Raw genomic sequence first — 21,440 nt, forward strand, 5'->3', positions numbered from 1 at the left:
GTGAATAAAGCAAAGTGTGTAAATTACACTGGGAGTGGTGGGGGGAACAGAGAGAGAGAGAGAGAGAGAGAGAGAGAGAGAGAGAAAGAGAAATTCTGCAGCCATAATAAATAAAGTGCAACATTGTCAAATTCTGCTATAACACAGGAACAAACCTGTCTACAGCCTCTTTTAATATTATTGGTTAGTTAGAAACTTGGTTGATGGTCTCCACTTCACTGAATAGGGGGCAAGAAAGGAAGACAACTGTGATAGAGGAAGCTGTGAAAATATTTTGCAAAGGAATCAAAGGAATACTCAGCCTAGCTTCAGTTCACCAGGAGTTTCAAAGTGCTCTGTGAGCCCTGCTAAAGACTGAGCTAATACCTACCTCTTACCTGAAGCCTATTCTGTGAGTCAGCAGCATAAACCAACCCCATTCCCTAAAGTGACATACGGCCTTTAGATCCTGTAAAGTTCAGTACTATGTAGATACCCAAGTGTAGCTCCACACTGTCATGACTGTAACTGCATTGTACCATTGCACTGTACCACATAGATATATATTTAAGCAGCAAGCTAAAGGCTGTCCCCTTCACCAGCCTGCTACTCTGAAGATATTTTGGGGACCAGTTACCTTCCTAACTCCCTAATGACTGAATGGGAGGTAGCAGAGCAGCTGGCCCTCTCAAGCAAACTTGGGGGAAGATTTTCCCAAAGACTCAGAGTGAGTATGGAATAGTGTCAAGAAAGGCACCTGAGCTACCAAGCAAATAGGTCTCACTAGACAAGGGCAGGCAAACAGGTTCCTTAGGAAGCCATGAGAAACTCAACAGTTTGGCACAGTTTCCCTCTGAGGTTTATGGGGGGGTGGGGATTGTTATACAAGCCTTAAGCACAAATCAAAACTCAGTTTCACTACTGGCAAAAGCTACCAAGTTCACCAAACAGTTGGCAGTGCATGGGATCTATACACAGAGATTGGAAGCTGAGCGTTCACTTCAGACGGATCTGAGGCCACTGTGGTACTAGTGAGCTCAGCTCCAGAGTGATATTCCATTAGAATCAAAGCAAACAAAACAGTTTAATGAACGCACTGCAAAACAGAACTGATCAGCTTAGCACAGCTAAGATGTCCTACACTGCATGCTTAAAAAAAAAGGTTTCCCTGTACCTTTCAACTGCATCTTGAATTTTCCTCATCCAATTATTACGTTCCTCTTTGGAATTTGTATGAATCTCATACATCTCAGGGCCTGCAGACGAAGCACTAATGAGAAACATTCCTCTTTCTTCATTGGCTACTTCTCTTACTATCAGCTTCTGAAGGGATATAACTGAAGGCTTCTGGTCCTATGTAATTAATAAATAAATAAATAAATAAATAAAAGCATATTTTAGAATAAAATGATCTTATTACAAGAGACAGAAGTTTTAGAAGAACATAAATTGTTAAGTTATTGAACCAATTCTACTCCTGGCATTTATGGGCACTCTAAGTGGGCTTTACCAATGATACAGGGTTTACATTTTTTAATGATAAGAAAAGCAAAGTTTCTAGGCCATATTCCTTCAGCTATTCCTATAATTATTAACATAGCCACTGAATATCAGAGCAGAAAGTGTTTTGTACCTGCTAAAAAGTACTGTTTAAGGTTGAGCCTCAAAATTCATATATATGCTTTTGAAAATTTAATGTAATGTAAAGAGAATTTCCTATCTTTCAGGTATACGTATGTACTATATTTGCAGTTAAAATACATCTTGAGCTTTATTTTGCACAATTAAGCAGGGTGTCCAGACTGTGGAATAAGCTCCCTCCAGAGGTGGTGCAATCACCTACCCTGGAAATCTTCAAGAGGAGATTAGACAGTCACCTTGCTAGGGTCACCTGACTCCCAGTTATCTTTCCTGCTTGGTGCAGGGGGCTGGACGCGATGATCTTCCAAGGTCCCTTCTGGCCTTACAATCTATGAATCTATGAATTTGTATAAAATTTACTTTTAATTAAGAGCCTGCTTCTATTTAAGATCTTCATAATCAGTGAAATACAACTTTAAAATATGTTCTCTTTTTCTATTCTGAGAAACCTCCCTCTCCTTAAAACATGAACTTTGAATTTGGAAATCATATTAATATCATAAGCATATGCATCTTCATTCTATAACAAGATTCCCAGTGCTAGAAAACAAAACCAACTGTGATATAATTGGGTAATTTAGACCTAACTTAAGAAAAGTGCAAATAAAAAATGTAATGTGTACATTTAAAAAGGTTGTTCCTATACTTACAACAGCTGCAAGGATATATTTTTGATCTTTTTCTTGTAAGAACAGTAGCACATCAGTTAGAAGTAGAGCCAAGATATCTTTAGGAGAAAAGAGAATAGTTTTAATGAAGGATATCGAAGTTTATTCCCATTTTTGCTGTAAAGAAAAGGTAAAACCTGAACAAATAATTCTTAGATAGTGAACAGAAACTGAGAGTAGGCTTTTTTGTTACTTAGTATTATAAACAATGTACTAAAAACAAATGGATACCACACAACAAAATCATATGTGAAGATATTATAAATTTACAAGTCAATAGGACACAATAAGGAAACAAACTGCAGATCCTGGGAACAGACTGAAGGTGGAGAAGTAGGAAATGCAACCAAAAGCAGAGTCCTAGAACATCGCACAACCACTTACAACATATCTGAATTTGTCCCCAAACCTAGCTGTACTGTGTGTCACTTATAAATCACAATACTTTCTGGAATTACGTTTCAGCAACTGGCCTTATTTCTTGTGCTTTGGTACCAGTACCTCACAAACTCACGTTTGTCAAATAGTATAACAAGTTATTTTATCTTTTAAACCAAACAATTGCTATACACCGTTTGCAAATGAAGGGTTATAGGGCTTCTTTACAAGGATGTGGTACCTTTGAAACGTCCAGTAGCAGTTTTCCAGTACACCATGCCTTCATGCAAAAGTGTTCTTTCTTCCTTTATCAGGTCCTGCTTCCTGAACACACGGCCATTTTTCAGCTTGGTATACGTTTTATTTTCAATCTTACTGAGAATCTCAATCCATTTTTGCTTTTTTTCATATTCACTGACTTTCAAGTCTACTGCTGCAATCATGTCTTTAATAAGACAAAGAGCTTTGCATAAGTCGTTATGTTCTTCTGTTCCTTCTGCATGAAACAAAAATTAGAAAATACCTCACTCATACACCTATAAGAGAAGAATTTTATATTTTTCTAGCATGAGATTATTAACAATGCAATGCAATACAGTAAAAGACATGTTATTTGGCACCTTACAAACCAGCGTGCTTTATTAACCAGCACGCTGGCTTGTAAGAAATGCCCACCGAGGCATTTCCGGTTTCACTGAGCCCCCATGGCCCTGGGCAAAGCAGCTTGTGCTGCCGAGCCCCCATGACCCGGGGCATAGCAGCCTCTGCTGGGCCCCCCGCCCTATTCTCTGGCACACTGATGCAGTGGGAGGGGCGATGACAGGCCAAGACGCCTATTTGGGCCTCTCAGGTAATCAGCATATTTGGTTATCCAGCACCCCCTGCTCCTCATGGGTGCCAGATAACAATGCTTGTATTTTCTATGTTGTAAGTATAACTTGACAATTAATTTACTATAAATTTAAGACTTCTGCTTTTTGTTGGGTTTGTGATCTGGCCATGACAAAACTGCAATTATCTCAAATTATTCATTGATCAAAATTACTTCAAATAGCTTTTGCAAATAACTCATAGTCTGTGCATTTCTGGTATTTTGATTGGATACGGAATATTTTTGTCTCCTAATCAGATGACGATCATTTGGAATACAGTGTTCAACATGAAGAGCTGCATTTGCATATCAAAACAGTCTCCAATACTTATTTCTTCTCAATTTTAACAAACATGACCAATTTCCTGGATCATTAGGACTAGTTCTATATGGTAAACTTACTCCTCCTGGTCACAGCACCCTCAAACATGTTGCACTGCTCTGGCCAGGCTACCTCCTAAGCTGGAAGCAATGTACACAAATTCACAAGGTGCTTCTGGCAGCCACTTGGCCCTGCTGAATGCCTATTAGCCTGCCTGGAGCACCATACAGCAGGGGTTGTCAACCAGGGGTATGCGTACACCCAGGGGTATTTGAGAAGGCCCTAGGGGGTACACATGGGCAGGCGGGGACGGAGCACTGCCCTGCACCATCCTGTGCTGCTGTGCAGGCACTGTCCCCCCAACCAGATGCCTGGGGCCGGAGAAGCTCACACGTGACGGCTACTGCCACTCATTTGGCTGCGTGCCACCCCTGCTCTGCATCCGGCCACACACCACCCTCCTCCCCCACGTCCAGCCATGTACCCCCCTGCCTCTCCCCTGCTCCACATCCAGCCACCACCACCGATCCAAAAAGGTTGGAAACCCCTGCCATACAGAAATACTACTTCCAATTTACAGATACAGAGATACTACTTCCAATTCAGGAACAACAAAGTGTGCATGAAGGTGCTATTGCCCTGTTACTGTGGGAGGCTACAGTGCCAGCAGGCTTGGCAAGGGCCCTTTAAAAGCAGGGTCTTTGTGGCCTGGGGAAAAGGCAGCTGCAAAGCTTCCTGGGAAAAGCCGCAGCCGGCAAGCAGCAAGAAGGGAAAGGAAAGGTCCCTGCAACAGCTAGCAACTGCCCTGGAGAGTGGCTGAATGCTGAGGGGATTGCAGCCAAAGGGCAGGCAGGTGCAGGGCTGACACTAACGAGCAACTTCTGTGCTAAGACCAGACAATAGGTCGGTCTGACCGGAAAGGAAGGGGCTCAGGGGAATAAATAGGCTTGCCCTCAGGTTAGAGGGGAATTCTAGCCCTGGGTGGGGAGGAGGCAAGACTCTTAGGCAGACCACAGTGGTGCACAGAAGCAATAAGGGGGGCCCTGGTGGATAAGGACTGAGAAGGATTCTTTATTTTTTTCTTTTTCCTTTTACCCTGCCACAGGACCCAGAAGGGATAAAGGATTTCAGTTCAGATCTGCAAGTGCTTGTAGGAGCAGTATTTTAGCTTGAAGCAGTTCCTTGCAGTTTTGGTTCTGTTTGACTGGAGGACCAGAGTTGCCTGTGAAGGGAGGAGGCAGCTGCACTGCAGGTGCCTTAAAGTACCCTGTGCAATTAACCCCTTGTTGACAGGGGGGTTATACACAGAGGGAGGGGGAGATTTAACCCCGGAGCCCCAACCATGGAGCTCAATTCCCAGCTGGGCCACTGCTACTGAGGCACCAAGGCTGGACTAAATGGGTTTAGGACTGAAAGTAGAAATTAGAACCAGTAGGGTTGGATCGAGAGGGGCAGGGCCTGGACAAATATAAAAAGGGTGGAGCCAAGTGACCGTAGGGAAACCCCATTCTAAGGCTCAGGATACCTCCCAAACAACTGGTTGTTCCATCAAGGCATGGCAAGCAAGATACAAGGTGGTGGTTTGGAAGAGCTGAAGCAGAGACAGGCTAGCTGGCCACTGGGAGTTATGACCTCTCAGCAGGGCTAGTCCTGCCACACCAGAGAAGGTTAGTCTACTGTATTGCTTCTAGGCAGGATAAAATAGTCCAACAAGGTACAGAAGCAAATTGATTTTAAAAACTGAATGGCTACTAAGGGAAAACATTCTGTATGGTTTGACCAGAGCTAAGCTATAAGACACTCCCTTGAATTCATTTACACTGATTTCCAGCTTTGGTTCCAAAATAGTTCCATATTTTATATTCAAGATTATTTTTGTTTAAGCAAAAAATCTTAGACCTTTTGTACTCATCAGTCCTGATCTGAATTTTTCCCCAATGTCAAACTGGCAAAGAACATAGTGTATTTTGCCTTACTCTGCAGTGCAGGCCAGCCATGGTCCTTTTCCAACGATCATCTGAGCAAGTATTCATCCAAAAAACTTCCTTCCATTACAATGGCAGAGCATTGGCAGCAGACTGCTCTTTACTCATGGCACATTGTAATGGGGGTAGTGGGGTGTCCCACAGGCTGTTTGTGGCTGCAGTGCATTAGAGGGAACAAAGTGGATGTTCTTATGGATCCTTTGGACAAATGTCTGCCTATGAACACAGAGGACATAACTCAATGGCCCAGGAAGGCCCTTCAAGTCCTATGTTCCTATGACCTCTAAACCTTCTAAAGTTTGTCCATCCTTGACAAGAACACATGCCAGATATGCTGTTTCAGTGACATTCATTACTGCAGAGGTCAAGTAGTGCCTTTGGGCTGGCTCTCTGCATGATCATATGCATAGCTTTGGTATAAGGTTGAAGCCAATGTACCAAAGATGTACTGAGGTTTCAGTTTGGGTTTCTTTATATAAATAAAGAAAGAAAGAAACTCTGTAGATATATATAAATCCTGTTACATCCTATTACATACACACACACACACACACACACACACGCACACACACACACTCACTCTTACATATATGTAACAAGATTTAGGCTATCACTCACCTCTCGAATACTGCAGTATCCTTTCTACAAGAACTGGATACTTAGTGATGCGCTGAGTGACAAGCAGAATGCATTCTGGGATTCCTCGACGTCGGGCCAAAAGATTGCTATTTCTCAGCTTTAAAAATGCATATAAATATTAAAGTGGTAGACATACATTAAAAATGGCTTATGATCAGTGAATGCAATTTGATCTAAATGTGTGGGAATCAACTGAAATGGAACAAAACAAAACATTAAATTAGCTGCTCTGTCCACAGTCAATTACTGATATCTTCCTAAATCTCTCCAAAATTGAGTCTGTTCCTAGTTTGTATGAAAGCCAACATTTATATTTGGCAGCCTTGCCTCATTTTATATATAACCTTTTGTTTCATGCACAATTCTTTTCTTTGCACCCAGAGATGGTCTTGTTGGGTGTCTAAAAGACATAAGTAATGAAGACTCTAATAGCTAGAACATATGTTTATTATAGACTGATGTCCCAACCTTTTTTTCAATGAAAGAGAAATAGAATTTACCAACTGACTTGTGAAGAAAGACTCAGTGTTTTGTCTTAGCCACTGTAATACATCTGAAGAGTAGCAACCTAATTTTGAATCCAATTTCCCACCCTTGCAGATTTAGTGAAAGAATTATTCGAACATAATAGAACAGGGAAGCTCAACCTCTTTTCTCTGGTGGACCAGATGAACAGTGCTCCATCTTTCTGTGGGCTAGATCCTGCCCATGGTCCGCACTGGGCCTAGTGCGGTGGCCACTATACAGCCATGTGGAGGGGGGCACAGGGCAGCCCAGCCACAACCCAGCCCCACAGGTGGGGGAAGAAGGGTTGTGGCCCAGCCCCAACCCAGCCCCCTGGGGTAAAGGAGTGTGGCTTGTCCCCATGGGGAGAGAGGTGTGGCTTGGCCCCCAAACCCTGCCCCAAATGGGGTGGGGTATATCCCAGCCCTGATCCAGATGTAGGAATGGGGCTGTGGCCCAGCTGTGACCAGCGGTGCAGTGCTTGAGGTCTAAGGAATTTGGCAGGGGAAGGGTGACTGCATTAATGGCCATCGCTCCCTCACTGCCAAATTTCCCATTCCATAAGGAACCATGTGGGCCAGATGCAATGGCTCTGTGGGCCACATTTGGCTTACAGGCTGGAGGTCGAGCATCCCTATAATAGAAAACTGGTTCTTAAAAGCAGGTCCTATGAAGCATAAATCAGAATTACTAGTTTTACATATATATATATATATTTGGACTACTGAGTTATGCAAGTAATGTTCTTATAAACACTTACTTTAATAAAATTCTGGAACTTCTTGTTTTGTTGCAACTCCTTGAAAAGGTTAACAGCTTCTTTCTGATGACTACAAAATTCTCCATATATTTTCTTCATTTTATTTGCATTTTCCTCTGAGAACTGATAAAAACAATACTTAAATAGTGCTGAGCAAGATATTTAATTTTAAAGGATATAGGATTTATACATGCTACATATTTATGAATAGTATTCATTTTAAAGTAATTTACTTTTTATATTGGTAACTTAACTTTCTGATTTCCATTGAGCAATGAAAACAGGTTACTTGTTTTCAAGAACATTACAACAGAAATTGAAACAGCATCCCAGGTATTGTTAACCTTGACAATACCTCAGCACTGTACTAAAAGACCCAGTTAGGGAGACAAGGAGGCAGGATATTGTCCATACCCATCCAGTTCATTCACTCAAAAACATTTCTGCATAGGTGTCTAACAAGCTTGTCAAGTAGCACAGCAGATTTAGTGATGGGAGCAGCTCTCCATTACACACTGCACCAAGACCATCATTGCTTATGGAAGTTATCAGTTGGTAACAATTTTTTCTTACTTTAATTCTCCCCTGATTCTGAAACAGTAACTTAAGATGAACATCTTTGTACCCAGTTAATCAATCCTTAAGATATCTAGTCATCTCCCTGACCCAAACAAGTTTAAAATTCAACAAATCCCTCTTTTATCACTTGTGAATAAATACACTAAGGTTGTATTTTGGCAAATCTCTTTACCTGCTCCACAAGGAGGTCTCCAATTCTGTTGATGATAAAATTTCTTTCATTCTCCTCTTCACATGATTCCTGTCTTCTTTCCTTCATTCTGCAGAAGAATTGCCTGTGAATCTCTAGCAGTTCATCTAAACAGGGGAATATTTTGTCCACTGTGCTGTGGTCTAGTTGTAATTCTTCCTTCATTCCTTTCCTGAATATTTCAGACATAATGAACAGGGTATGGATGTGATGCACTTCTGTTTGCATCAGCTCTGTAGTGTAAAGACAGACAATGCAGTGTAATAATAACTAGACATTTTCCTCACAGTTTATATGCTTTACATACATTTATAGTCAGATATATGGGTATGCAGGTTGTCTTCCATGATAAGCCCTAAACCTAACAAACATTAACACACTAAAATATAACTCTTTAAAATCCCTCCACACCTCTTCCAAATTAGCAAAATGTTCCATAATTGCACTTAGTTCCATAATTTCCTGAGTTGACACAGGATAAAATTTACAGCAGAAGCTTTCCTTAATTTCCAAATCATTACATTTATTTTAGATCTTTCCCCATAATCCCAATAAGGTTCCAGGATGACATTTCTTGTTGTTTTCAATCTTCCTTCTTTTCAAGGCTTTGTACCACAATGACTACAGGATTCCCTCACTTTATGCTGTACATGCATTCCTGGAAAACAGTGCATAACTCAAATTCACATAAAGGGAACCCACTTTACAATGTAACAAATAAGCATACATTCCAAAACCCCAACTGTACTGACCCTAGACCCATTTCTACCACTTTTACAAGACAATTTTGGTACTCATTAACAGCAGACAGTACACACAAGCACACGGTGGTGGTGAATGTTACCATCATGGGGATGGCAAATATAGGAACACATGTCGCAGACAATGAACGAGGAGCACAGATTCACACAGGAGACTACTGTGGCATGTGTCACTCCCACTATGCACTGCACAAAGCAGCTGACTGCAGGCTTCCACTATACCGATCGCCTAAGAGTGAATTTACCTCACATAGAATGAATTTTTGGTATAAAAAGGTTTATCACATAAGAGCGAATTCTCACATACAGAACCCGCATAAAGCAAGGGAAACCTGTATCTTTCCAGCAGCACTGGACAAGGCACCTTTCTTAGGTACTTGATACCACTTATGAATGGTATAAAATGATGGCATCATCTTGAAGATGATGCCTCACATCTCCTTAATCTTATTCATTCTGGACTGGAGAATTTTGTCTGTGGGCACCTTTCTACCTTAACAAAAAGATACACAACCAGGCCCCAAGCCTAAAAAGGCCTTGACAATGCAGGTCTTTAAGCCAATCCAGCAGAACTGGATGCAAGTGCATTTCATTCTAATGATAGTAAGAAGCCTCGCAGTCCACCTGCCTGATCCCTACAATGTTCCATGGAAGGCACTTTGGTTTTCAGATGTTAACCAGGTGGCCATAATCTGAGTTGTGTATTTGCCACGTCGTTAGACATGAGAATGAATCAGAATCTGTTAATATTTTTAACACAGAGCAAGATGAAAAAAGTGGAAACTTTTGCATTTTCCTTTGAGGTTCTTTATCTGTCTCTAAGAAACCACTGACTTCTGTCAAAGTCAAAATTTCCTATAATGCAACTGATATGACCTCCTAAAAGCAAGTATCTGGGCACTAGCACAGTGTGGGATGGAATCACAGCCACCGAGAGCTTTTCAAGGGTCCTTCCCAAGCCCAGAAATTTGGCTTCGTTGCAAAAATTTTCTTCCTTAGTTCAGTTTAGGGATCAGAACATCTTTCTAACACAAGTGCCAGATCCTACACTAGCACAAAGTAGGGGGGAAAGGAGGAGGGCTAACTATTGTGCTGCAGTAAAAAAATGTACTAACAAAATGGTTAACCATGCTACTGTGATTAGGGTCAAGGAGACTTGCATAGGATTTTATGTGCTCCCCAACCATATCCCACTTTCTTTGCTTCTGTAACATAAGGCAGGGAAAGTCTTTCCATGTCCTACAAGAATACATGCAAAAAAAGCCATTTTAACATGGGAACAGTAACTCTGGCTACTTTGCAAGATCTTTTACATGATACAGGCCAACAGAAGTTTAGACTAAGTCAACATAAACTGACGAAGGCCTAGGAATCCAATTCTAAATTCACTTTTTCTGAATTAGTGTACTAAAAATGCTTGAATGCTCATTTGTTCACAGAGGCCACATGGATGTTTGGTTCCCCGCGGACAACAAGCAGCGGGACACCTTGTGCCACTGCTACTTGTCCCTGGGGAACACATGTGCTACATACCCTCTGGCACATGGCTGATTACACAGGGTGGGGTAGGGGAGGCTAGGGCCAGCACTGGGCTAACCCCAGCAGCCTTACCTGGAGTTCTAGGGGGCTCCTGGGGCTGCAGCAGCGGAGATCCTGCCACTTGGATCCTGGCTGGCAGCTGGAGTGTGGCTTCAGCCAGCCAGGCACCAGTTTTGAGAGGCATGTATTATCCACACATATGGTGCTCCGCTTTTTTTTTTTTTTTTTTGCGCAGCTTTTTTGAGTCCTGGATATCCAGGGGTCAAAAAACCCCAACTGCACCGCTCCCTTGCAGTGTGGAAAAAAGCTGAATGTGTGATATGTGGCATTGCAGACATGTCTGCAGTGCCACATACCTTACAGCTGCATTTGTCTGCACATGGCCAGAGAGTGAACACAAGGTCAAAAATATGGTCACATTGACTTGAGGGATAAACTTACGAAGTTCAGAGAGTTAGAAGACTTACTATGTGTCAGCTGTTCTGCAGTAAGTATCCCTCTGTCTTGCTTACCATTGGCAAGGACAAAGTTAATGTGGGGAAACTTAACTTTGTGCTTTCCCTGTTCCCAGGGTAACAGCAGGCAGTTGATATGGGGTAAAACCCAGTCCCACAAATGCACTTTTTTCATCTGTCCATTTTGTGAAATTCACTTTCAAATCCAAACAAATCTTTGCAAGCAGCTTTTTCCAACAGTCTTTTAGCTCTAGAGATCATCTCTATTTGTGGCAAAGTATCCTTTTTAAAATGTTCTTCATTACCCAGCTTAACCTTTAAGCATTAGACATTTTCTTCTGATCAAATGGCATGCACATCTTTCCATAAAGTCTGTGCCAAGCTATTTTCTGCCTCATGAGAATATCTGAAATACTGACCAAAAATTACATCCTGTCTTTTGATAACATTCTTCTCTTGCTTGCTACAAAATGCTGGATCCACAACAAGACTCCAAGATTCAGCCTCAAACTCCTGTGCATCTGTGCTTAGGTCAGTCCACAACGTGGCATCCACATCATCTATGATGAAATATAAGCCTCATAAGCACTGGCAAAGCTAATTGCAAGGGAAATTCTTGGTATGCATGAATGTTAATTCATAAATATTTGTATTGTTTAATTGAGATTCATTAAAAATTCTAACTAATGCTGAGAATAAATCAAATTCTAAGTATTGAAACCTGAAAAATTGAAGCTTATCAATAATGTCAGCATCACTATCCTATATATTTAACTGTAAATAGAACAAAGAAGCAGGAAACAGTGATTGTTGATACTTTTTCAGATTTGAATCCTTTTTATTTATCTTAGTTTAAAATATCACCTCATAAAAAAAGCCAAATTTTGCAAAAGGGCCTTCTGATTCTGGGTGCCCAACTTAGGTTATTTTCATAATCTCACTGAAGGCCTATCATCACTGACACTGATATCCCTACTCATTTTTTCTGAAACAGCTGGTATCTGTTGACTTTCCAGGCATGAATGCAGTAGGGGTGTGCAAAGCGGGCCGTATTCAATTTGGATTTGGTCTGAATCAGGGACAGTGACTCAATTCGTTGATTCGAATCACTGTCCCCAGTTTGATTCAGCCAAATCTGAATTTGAAGATTCAATGCTGATTCGGAGAATCAGCGATTCAGACAGACACAGTTTTAAATGTTTTTTCTACATACCTCGAGGTTCCAGGCACAGCTCATTAACATCTGCAATGCTGGGGCTCAGTGATCGGCTGCAGGGGGACCCCAAGTGCCCCCCCCCCGACCCAGGAGGCACCAGTTGCCGACCCAGGGGGCCACGGGGGAGCACCCCAGCAGACCCAGAAGTGGACTGGAAGTGCTTCTGGTTCACTTGCAGGTCTGCTGCTGAGTGCGCTGGGGACTCTCCACCCCCACCCCCCTGCTGCTGTGGGACGCTCCATCTGCTACAGCATCTCAGCATTGACAAGCTGCCTGGTACCTAGAGGTATGTAGAAAAAATGTTTAAAGCTGTCTCTATGTCCAAATCACTGAATCTTTCTGAATCTCTCTGAATCAATTCAAAGAGTTCTCCACCGAATCAAATCAAGGACCAAAGCTTCACACAGCCCTAGAATGCAGGTTCAAGAGAGGACAGATGGTCAGCTGGAGGTTAGTTTTTTGTTATTGGGGAAAACAAATAATGCAAGATTTTGGGGGATTTTTTTTATGAGTGTGCAACAATATATACATCAGTAACACCTATTTCAAGAATGCAGGTAGAAAACATCCTACTTTGGGGGAAATTAGTTACTTTTATAATGCAGTTTTGTGTAGGCAACAATATTGAGAGCCTAGTATAATTAAGACATTTCTAGTCAAATTTTAAGTCAGAGATACCTCAAAGTATCACTTTAAACCTGCACACAAGCAAAGTTAGTGTATAAATATTTTCTTTTAACTGAAGGAGTAGCATTCTTAAAACTATTAATAAATTACTCCATTTCACACTTTCCAGTAGACATTATAACATATGGACTTCTCAATATGCTCAGTCATTAACCTTCAATTACAAAAGACTCCACTGATTGAAAGGTTCCTATAGCTTGTAACATTTCCTCCGATTGCGACTTGGATCTCCAATTGCCAGTATCAGCATCTTGCTCTGAAGATGGCAAAGATCTTCTGCAAGGAAAAAAAAGCATTTATTAGCAGCAACATAACCAAGAATAATCTAGTTAACATACTGTACTGGTCACTGCCCTCTACCTTTCAAAGCTGGTACTTGGAACACTTTTGGATAAAGAATGAGATTGCTGCAAGACTTCTTTCTTTGTGGCACACAGTCCAATGGGCATTGAAGAAGATGGATGAATTGAGGACAGCACAGGCTGTGGGATGTCTCTGAATGATGGATCTATGAGGTAAAACATTTGCAAAAAATCTTGACAAACAAAATATGATGTTATTGACCGCATGGCTATAATACAAAAAGATGCTGAAAGAACTAATTCATACCATGCCGTTAGGATTACACTCTAGTAGCACAAGTTAAAACAAGAGTCAAAGAGAAGCTAATGGCTCTTAAATCCATGCCTTCAATGTGAGGAAAATCTCAAACCATGCATATACACTTAAACCATACAACTATACCTCTACTTACAAAGATAATGGTGCATATTGGGAAAGGTATTTTCAAAAGCATATTCAACATTGGCCTGCTTCCATTGAATTTAAAGGTAAGACTGCCATTCACTTCAGGGGAAGAAATGAGTCTAAAGATACATGTTCGTGAAAATCCCATTTAATATATAGCTCTATACACACACCTATACACAAGCAAGTCCATTTGCTTTCTTGTATACTGTGGTCACTGGGATAAAAATACATACATATACAAACTGTAAAGAAAGCTTGCCCTGCTATTTTCTGTTATTCATGCTAGGCACTAACCTTAAAAATGATAGATTTACCCTACAGTACTTACTTGTTACAACTGTTTGTGGTCTGGTCTTAACAAGGTATCTCTCTTGGACTTTCTAGTAAAGAAGAATTGTATCTTATTAAATGCAACAACAGTTGTTAATAGTCAGTCATGAACCTACTTTTATATTATTATCTAGAAAAGTTCCCAGGCAAGCTGTATTAGGTTCCTAAATTTCTGTTAATGATGAACAAATCAAAAGAAAGAGATAATGAGTTGAATACATTTTAGGCATAAGATTAGAATGGTTTTTTTCTTTTACAAATGACCATGCCATTAGGGAATTATTCACTTAAAATCTGCATAGGATTTGTGATTTTCACATCTAAAATTTAATAATTTTAAGAAAATGATTATGTATTTGCAGGTACAGTAAAATCTCCGCTATCCAGTACTTCACCAACCAGCTGGCCAGATGTGGGGTGGGGGGGAAAGCTTGCACGCGGCAGCTGCCACTGCCACACACCACCCTGTGCTGATGCCGCTCTGCATGCGGCTGTCGTCACATCCCCCCGCGGTTCCATCGGCCAGATGTGGGGTTAGGGGAAACTTGCTTGCAGTGGCAACCACCACCACCACCTCCCTCCTACCCCCAACTCTGTTTTATCTGAAAACCCTGCCAGGTTATTTCAGGTAACCAAAGATTTTATGTAACTGGCAATATGGTTATCCCAGGGATGCTGGATAACAAAGTTTTTCATTTTACTGCATAATTTTCATATTTCAAGGGACCTAGGATAGGACACTGACTGCAGAATTCAGTCAGAAGCACAATCCATTTCCTTGTGCTGCACAGTACAAGACACATGCACTTAGACAAGCAAGTAGTTGTAGTTTCTTTCTCCTCTTTCTCATTCTGGGTTGGGTATATTGTCTCTTCCTGGTAAATATTCACTAGTCCCAGTAGTTATGCTACTTGTTTGAACCAACTCTTCTATTATTTCAATGTACATTTTAAATCCATTTTGTAAGTTTCCAAAAGTGCATATTGCTATACAGAACACACAAATATGCCTTTAGAACTGCTGCTTAGGAGTTTTTCCTGTGAAAGTTTTGGCACTGTGACAGCAACTCCCACATAGTCATCCTGGCACAAACACTTCATAGTTTCATAGTTTCTAGGGTCAGAAGGGACCTGAGTAGATCATCTAGTCCGACCCCCTGCCATGGCAGGACAGAGTACTGGGGTCAAACGACCCCAGCAAGGTGTTCATCTAGCCTCCTCTTAAAGACCCCCAGGGTAGGAGCCAGCACCATTTCTCTTGGAAGTTGGTTCCAGATCCTAGCCGCCCTGACTGTGAAGTAGTGCCTCCTGATATCTAACCTAAACCTGCCCTCTGCCAGCTTGTGACCGTTATTCCTGGTCATTCCTGGTAGTGCACGGGGAAACAGGGATTTCCCCAGTGCCTGCTGGTCCCCCCTGACTAGTTTGTAACAGGTCACTAGATCCCCCCTCAGCCTGCTCTTGTGGAGGCTGAACAGGTTCAGGTCCCGTAGCCTCTTCTCGTAGGACCTGCCCTGCTGCCCCCTGATCATGCAAGTGGCCCTCCTCTGGACCCTCTCCATGTTGTCCACATCCCTTTTGAAGTGTGGCGCCCAGAACTGGACGCAGTACTCCAACTGCAGCCTGACCAGTGCCACATACAGGGGAAGTATCACCTCTTTGGCCCTGCTTGAGATGCATCTGTGGATGCATGACAAGGTACAGTTGGCCTTCCTGACTGCATCCCCATACTGCTGGCCCGTGTTCATCTTGGAGTCAATGATGACTCCAAGATCCTTTTCTGCCTCTGTACTGACAAGAAGGGAATTCCCCAACCCGTAGGTATGGTGCCAGTTGTTCTTCCCCAGGTGCATCACCTTGCACTTGTCGGTGTTGAATCCCATCCCATTCTCATCCGCGCACCCCTGTAACCTATCTAGGTCCGATTGCAGCCTATTCCTCCCTTCTAGCGTGCCCCCATCCCCCCACATCTTAATAGTCAGTGAACAGTAACAGTTCAGTAAGGGGCCTTCATTGGTGTAGCTTATCCCAGGACAAATCACTTTTTTTTTCTCCATAAGAGAAACCTTTAGATGTAAATGTCTGCATATATTTCCTTCATTTTAATAGCTGCAACATACTGGCTTTCCTACTTGAGAAGATTAGACTATGCTGCTCTTCTGTTCCACTTGGTGATTTTGCCCATTTTCTGAACATTAGAATGATATAGTTCAAGGGAAATCTACAGCTCCTCAAGGATTTTCCTTTAAACATGTTTTAAAAATGCAAATGCCATTTACTTTGCAAGAGGCCAAAAATCAGAGACTGACTCCAGCCATTTCCACTCTTTTTCTAAAAAAGTCAGGTACACTACTTGTATTTGCTGTCATGGCAGACGTTTGACATTTCCTTAACCCTGCCTGTGTATTTCGCATATCACTTGTGTCATTTTTTGCCCTCTCAATTGCGTTATGTGCCGTCTTGGAGAAAGAATATCAAGAGAGACATAAGAAGACAAATTATGTACAGAAACTTACTTTGGCACATACAGTAGCAGAATCCTTGCAGTTTTTATGCACAATCACATTGCAATCTGAAAGAAAAAGACAGATCTCAAAACCCAACAGTGCTCAGGGTCCTGGACACTGCAGAGAACTTTATTCCAAGGCTTCATTATTTTTCTTCCTTCAGACTAAGTTAATGAGTAACCATAAACACTGCCTTAATCTTTCACCCCATGGTTGATGGAAAGCAGCTTTCTCCTAAATTGTTTAGGAATTAGTAAGAATTTAGTTAGCAAAGATACAAGTGATCACTGTCTTTGTTTACTTTCCCTGAGGCCTGTAGATCCTGGCTCAATAAGTAAAGAAGCAAGAATTTTCAAACCCAGGCTCCCCTGAAATGGAACCTTAAGCAAGGATCCTGAAATAGATTATAACAAGTTTTATGTTTACATAAAAGTTCCTACTTACTTGAGCACTGCAACGACTCCTTCCCTAAGATGGCCTTGTCACATGCTGTACAAGGGACGACCCCTGGGAAGTTTCCATTTACAAAATGATGTCTGTTCAGTTTCTCTTTGTCTTTGGCATCCTTATTTTTTGTCTTCATACCCAGTTATGCAGACAAGATGAGACAAGTTAGACTAGCTGAGTACACAATAGATACAATTATAATATCAAAACACTATATGAAGAGAAAATTATCTAAAAAGATTTTATCTCCTCTCCAGTAACAATTGGGACCTATTATTTCTAAAAAACATGAAGACATCTCTGACACCAGGAACTATCAAATGATTCTCATCATCACCATCAACTAAGGACAATTAGAAAATACTGTTAAATGTGCAGCAAATGAACACGCACATAAGAGATTCCTGGACATAACCTGGGCAGCTGCACTTACAAACTGATACCCGTGCTTGTATTTATCTTGTTTGCATATAAAAATGTATGCAAGAGCAATTAAAGATTTTTTTAAATCACTTAACCATAGATGATTAAAAGGGACAATGTACGTTAAAAATCATAGTTTTAAAAATAAATTCTTTACTTGTGTGTTATAAATACCATCTTATGCCTACAATGTGCAAAACTGACATGGGTGAGCACTCATTCATACAAGTAGTCTTGTAACACGATTAATGTATGATATTGCTTGTTGCTCACTAAAACAAGTAAAGGCTGCCTAAACTAGCCTTTAGATCAGGGCTGTCCAATTTCTAAGTGGCCAGGGGCTACACACTGCATGGGTAATATCAGTGGGGACCAAGCCACCACAAACCACCGGCTCTCTGGTGGCACACAGCATGGACACCCCCTTCTTGCTGCACTGCACGCATGGGTGCCCTGCCCCCACCCTCAGTTCCCCAGCAACAGGATTCCCTGGCACTGCAGGCTGCACCACACTGTACTGTGCCACCCCCTGGGGTGCAGCAGGAAGTAGAGCCTGAAGGAGACGGAAGAAGCCTGGATCCCCAACTACTGCTGCAACTGGAACAGTAGAGGGAATGGTAGCCAGGTGGGAACCCTAGGCCCACAAATTAACCTGTTGTGGGACACCTGCAGCCCATGGACCACCAGAGAGACAGCCCTGCTTTAGATAATTAAAAGAGAACCACCAAAGAATCCAATTTACTTCCCACAATGTGTTATGTGTTTATTTAGTACTCTTTTTAGGCCCCAAGTTACCTTGCACTTATTCCTTGTACTCGTCATCCTGTTCATCAGGAAGCTGAAAGTACGACTCACTTTATATTTTTCAGACTCTGATTTTGTAGGCATAATATACTTATCCCATTCTTCCTCCTGCATCCTGAAATACAGAGCAGCAACAAAGTTCATTATAATGGACATATTATCTGAAAACACAGGATCATTATTATGATAAGCTGTTTCTCCTAGCATTTGCCATTGCAGGATTCTTTCAGGTTAAGAAGTGAAATCATGCCTTTGCCCACAAAAAGGCCATTACTTGCATGTACACTAATGTACACTGGTCTGTCAGTTTGTTGTAACCATACCGTTATCAAACCTCTCAGTATTCTTGTGTCAGTATTTGGGTTTTTTTCCCAATTCATGCAGTACAGCTACAGTCTGACACTGACTCCTTTTTTTGTTACTATGCCCGAATGCAGTCAGCAGTGAAGTTTGTGATTGTTATGAAGGGTTTTTATTTCATTTCCAATCTCATAGGCTTTAATCCACCAAGAAATTAAGCACTTGTTTAGAGTTCTTATTTATTCAGCAACAACTTAAGTACCTGCTTAATTTTTTTAATTTTAAAATTAGCACACATGTAAAGACCCTGCTGAAAGGCTAGCTGGCCGAGTCAGAGCCAGAGAGAGCTGCAGATTCCCTCCTTTTCTCTCTAGATGGCATTGTAACACAAGCTTCTCCCAGCCATGCTGAAGGCTGCAATGCCACTGTGTAGCCTGGGCTGCAGGAATAGAAAAAGAACATGCCAAGGCAGTGGGCCTTACAGGAAGTCGCACAAGATTAGAGAGAAGGTGGGACTTGGGTTACTGGAAATTACATCAAATGGGATGTTTCCTGGTACTCAACCAGATGTTTGCAGATTATGGCTTTTTTTTTTTTTTTTTTTTTACTTTTAATTAATGAACTATGTTTAAAGAAAATTTAAACTAAAGTTATTGAAAGGGAATGTTACATTTTCAAAGAAAGACACTCAAAACTCAAAAGAGGTACCAGGTAAAATTGCCTGTATAAATTCTGCCTCCAATGCCTATACTTTATAATATAGTCTTTTTTGACACCTGACACCTTTTTCTGTAATTTTGTAAGGATCATAAGGAATATGCTAGAAGCCTTTACTCATTCACTGTACTCCTTGTGTATATATGGCTTACATTGTGCCCATCAGTCCAGCCTACAAAAACAACATAAAGCAACAGTAGACTCTATACCAGTGTTTTTCAACCTTTTTTAGACTGAAGGCAGCCATCACTAGGCTTAAAGTAGAGCTGGGTAAAATACCAGCTCTTAGTTTTCACTCATTTTTGACAACAGAAAATGACAGAGCAATTCATATGTTGCAAAGAACACAGAAAGACGCAATGGCTCAGAATAGTCTTAACAGTATGAGTTCTTATACGAAATCTCTGGGTTTATCTTGTGAATCATGTTTTCACACCTAACAGTGCTAACACTGTGTGGCACCCTGTAGCACCCTTGAAAGACTCTCAAGGCACCCCGAATGTCCCATCTTAAAGCGACATTCGGGTTGAAAATCGCCACACTTTAGATACCTGGGGGCGCAAGTGATGTTCGCTTTGATCCTCCCAGTCTCAGGGTACAGGCTGAGGAAGCAGAGGAGGATCCATGTAGTTAACCAAAGACTGAGGTGCTGGTGTCATCGGGAAGGCTTTGGCTTCTATGACCACTGCCTGCTCTATGGCAACAGAGGCAGCGAGCTGCTGGGAAGAGATGGCCTCCACCTCTCCCCCCTGGGGAGGAGGCTCTTCTCAGCCAGGCTGGCTGACCTGCTCCACCGGTCTTTAAAACTAAGCCCCCTGAGGGATGGGGGGACTACTGCCACTGCTGGCCCGCTGAGCAACCCTTGCAAAGCCAGCAAGCCAAGGCACTTAAGGGAGCCCACCCCTGCCCCAGCCCTGGAACAATCTGTGGGAAAGGCAAGAGCCCCCAAGGGGACACTTGCCTGCCTGTACACAAATGCCAGGAGCTTGGGGAATAAGCAGGAGGAGCTTGTCCTCCTGCTTAATGCAAATAATTATGACATCATAGGGATAATGGAGACCTGCTGGGACTCCACCCATGGCTGGACCACGGGTATAGATGGCTATACCCTGTACAGGAGGGATCATGTAGATAAAAGGGGCAGGGGTGTAGCTCTCTATGTTAAGGAAAGCTACGCGTCCCTGCAAGCTGATGTTGGCGATCAGGGTGGACAACTGGAGACCCTCTGGGTTAAAATCCATGGAGAACACAGCACAGGGGACACAATGGTGGGAGTCTACAACAGACTTGCCACCCGAAGTCAAGAGCTTGACCAGGAGTTCGCCCGGGAACTGGCTGAGACTGCATGCTCCAGGACCACGGCTGTCATGGGTGACTTCAGTTACCTGGACATCTCATGGGAGGATCACTCAGCAAAATCCGAGTGGTCACAAAGCTTCCTATCATGCATGGATGACCTCCACCTGATCAAGGAGTCTATGAGCCAACAAAAGGTAAAACGCTGCTCAACCTGGTACTGGCTACTGGGGATGACCCAACTGGCGACCTAGTGATCGATGGGAAGCTGGGTGACAACGACCACGAGCTGATCACCTTCACCATCCACTGTAAAGCTGGCAAGTCAGTCAGCAACACGGAAGTCCTTGACTTCAGGAAAGCCGACTCTGACAAGCTCAGGAGGCTTGTCAGTGAGGCCCTAAGGAACCATGACCCCAGGGGGAGGGGAGTTCAGGAAGAGTGGTTGCTCCTCAAGGGAGCAACCCTCAATGCACAAGCTAATTCTATTCCATCTCGGAGGAAAGGAAGCAAGAGGGCACAGCAGCCCCCTTGGCTCTCCAGGGACCTAGCAGACCTCCTGAGGCTAAAAAGAAAAGCCTACAAAGGATGAAGGATGGGATTCACTTCCAAGGAGGATTATTCTGCACTGGTCTGGTCCTGCAAGGAGCAAACCAGGAAAGCCAAGGCTGCAACTGAACTCCAACTAGCTTC

General features: G+C 42.3%; 1 protein-coding gene across 7 annotated transcripts in view; it reads right to left on the reverse strand.

Annotated features, from left to right (window-relative positions):
- Nucleotides 1-21,440, reverse strand: part of ARHGEF28 (Rho guanine nucleotide exchange factor 28) — a 221,277-nt gene that overhangs the window by 39,348 nt on the left and 160,489 nt on the right. For all 7 annotated transcript variants that reach the window (XM_019532256.1, XM_019532253.1, XM_019532258.1 and 4 more), the window contains 13 exons: nucleotides 18,426-18,549; nucleotides 17,205-17,337; nucleotides 16,770-16,825; nucleotides 14,253-14,304; nucleotides 13,535-13,682; nucleotides 13,329-13,450; nucleotides 11,691-11,831; nucleotides 8,499-8,749; nucleotides 7,748-7,870; nucleotides 6,463-6,580; nucleotides 2,908-3,162; nucleotides 2,271-2,347; nucleotides 1,154-1,332 (listed from right to left, as the gene is read on the reverse strand). In XM_019532256.1, coding sequence (XP_019387801.1) covers nucleotides 1,154-1,332; nucleotides 2,271-2,347; nucleotides 2,908-3,162; nucleotides 6,463-6,580; nucleotides 7,748-7,870; nucleotides 8,499-8,749; nucleotides 11,691-11,831; nucleotides 13,329-13,450; nucleotides 13,535-13,682; nucleotides 14,253-14,304; nucleotides 16,770-16,825; nucleotides 17,205-17,337; nucleotides 18,426-18,549 — 1,779 coding nt within the window. The remainder of the gene's footprint in view (nucleotides 1-1,153; nucleotides 1,333-2,270; nucleotides 2,348-2,907; nucleotides 3,163-6,462; nucleotides 6,581-7,747; nucleotides 7,871-8,498; nucleotides 8,750-11,690; nucleotides 11,832-13,328; nucleotides 13,451-13,534; nucleotides 13,683-14,252; nucleotides 14,305-16,769; nucleotides 16,826-17,204; nucleotides 17,338-18,425; nucleotides 18,550-21,440) is intronic.

The sequence above is a fragment of the Crocodylus porosus genome, unplaced genomic scaffold, assembly GCF_001723895.1.
Source record: "Crocodylus porosus isolate Cpor-Errol unplaced genomic scaffold, CroPor_comp1, whole genome shotgun sequence".
NCBI lineage: Eukaryota > Metazoa > Chordata > Crocodylia > Crocodylidae > Crocodylus > Crocodylus porosus.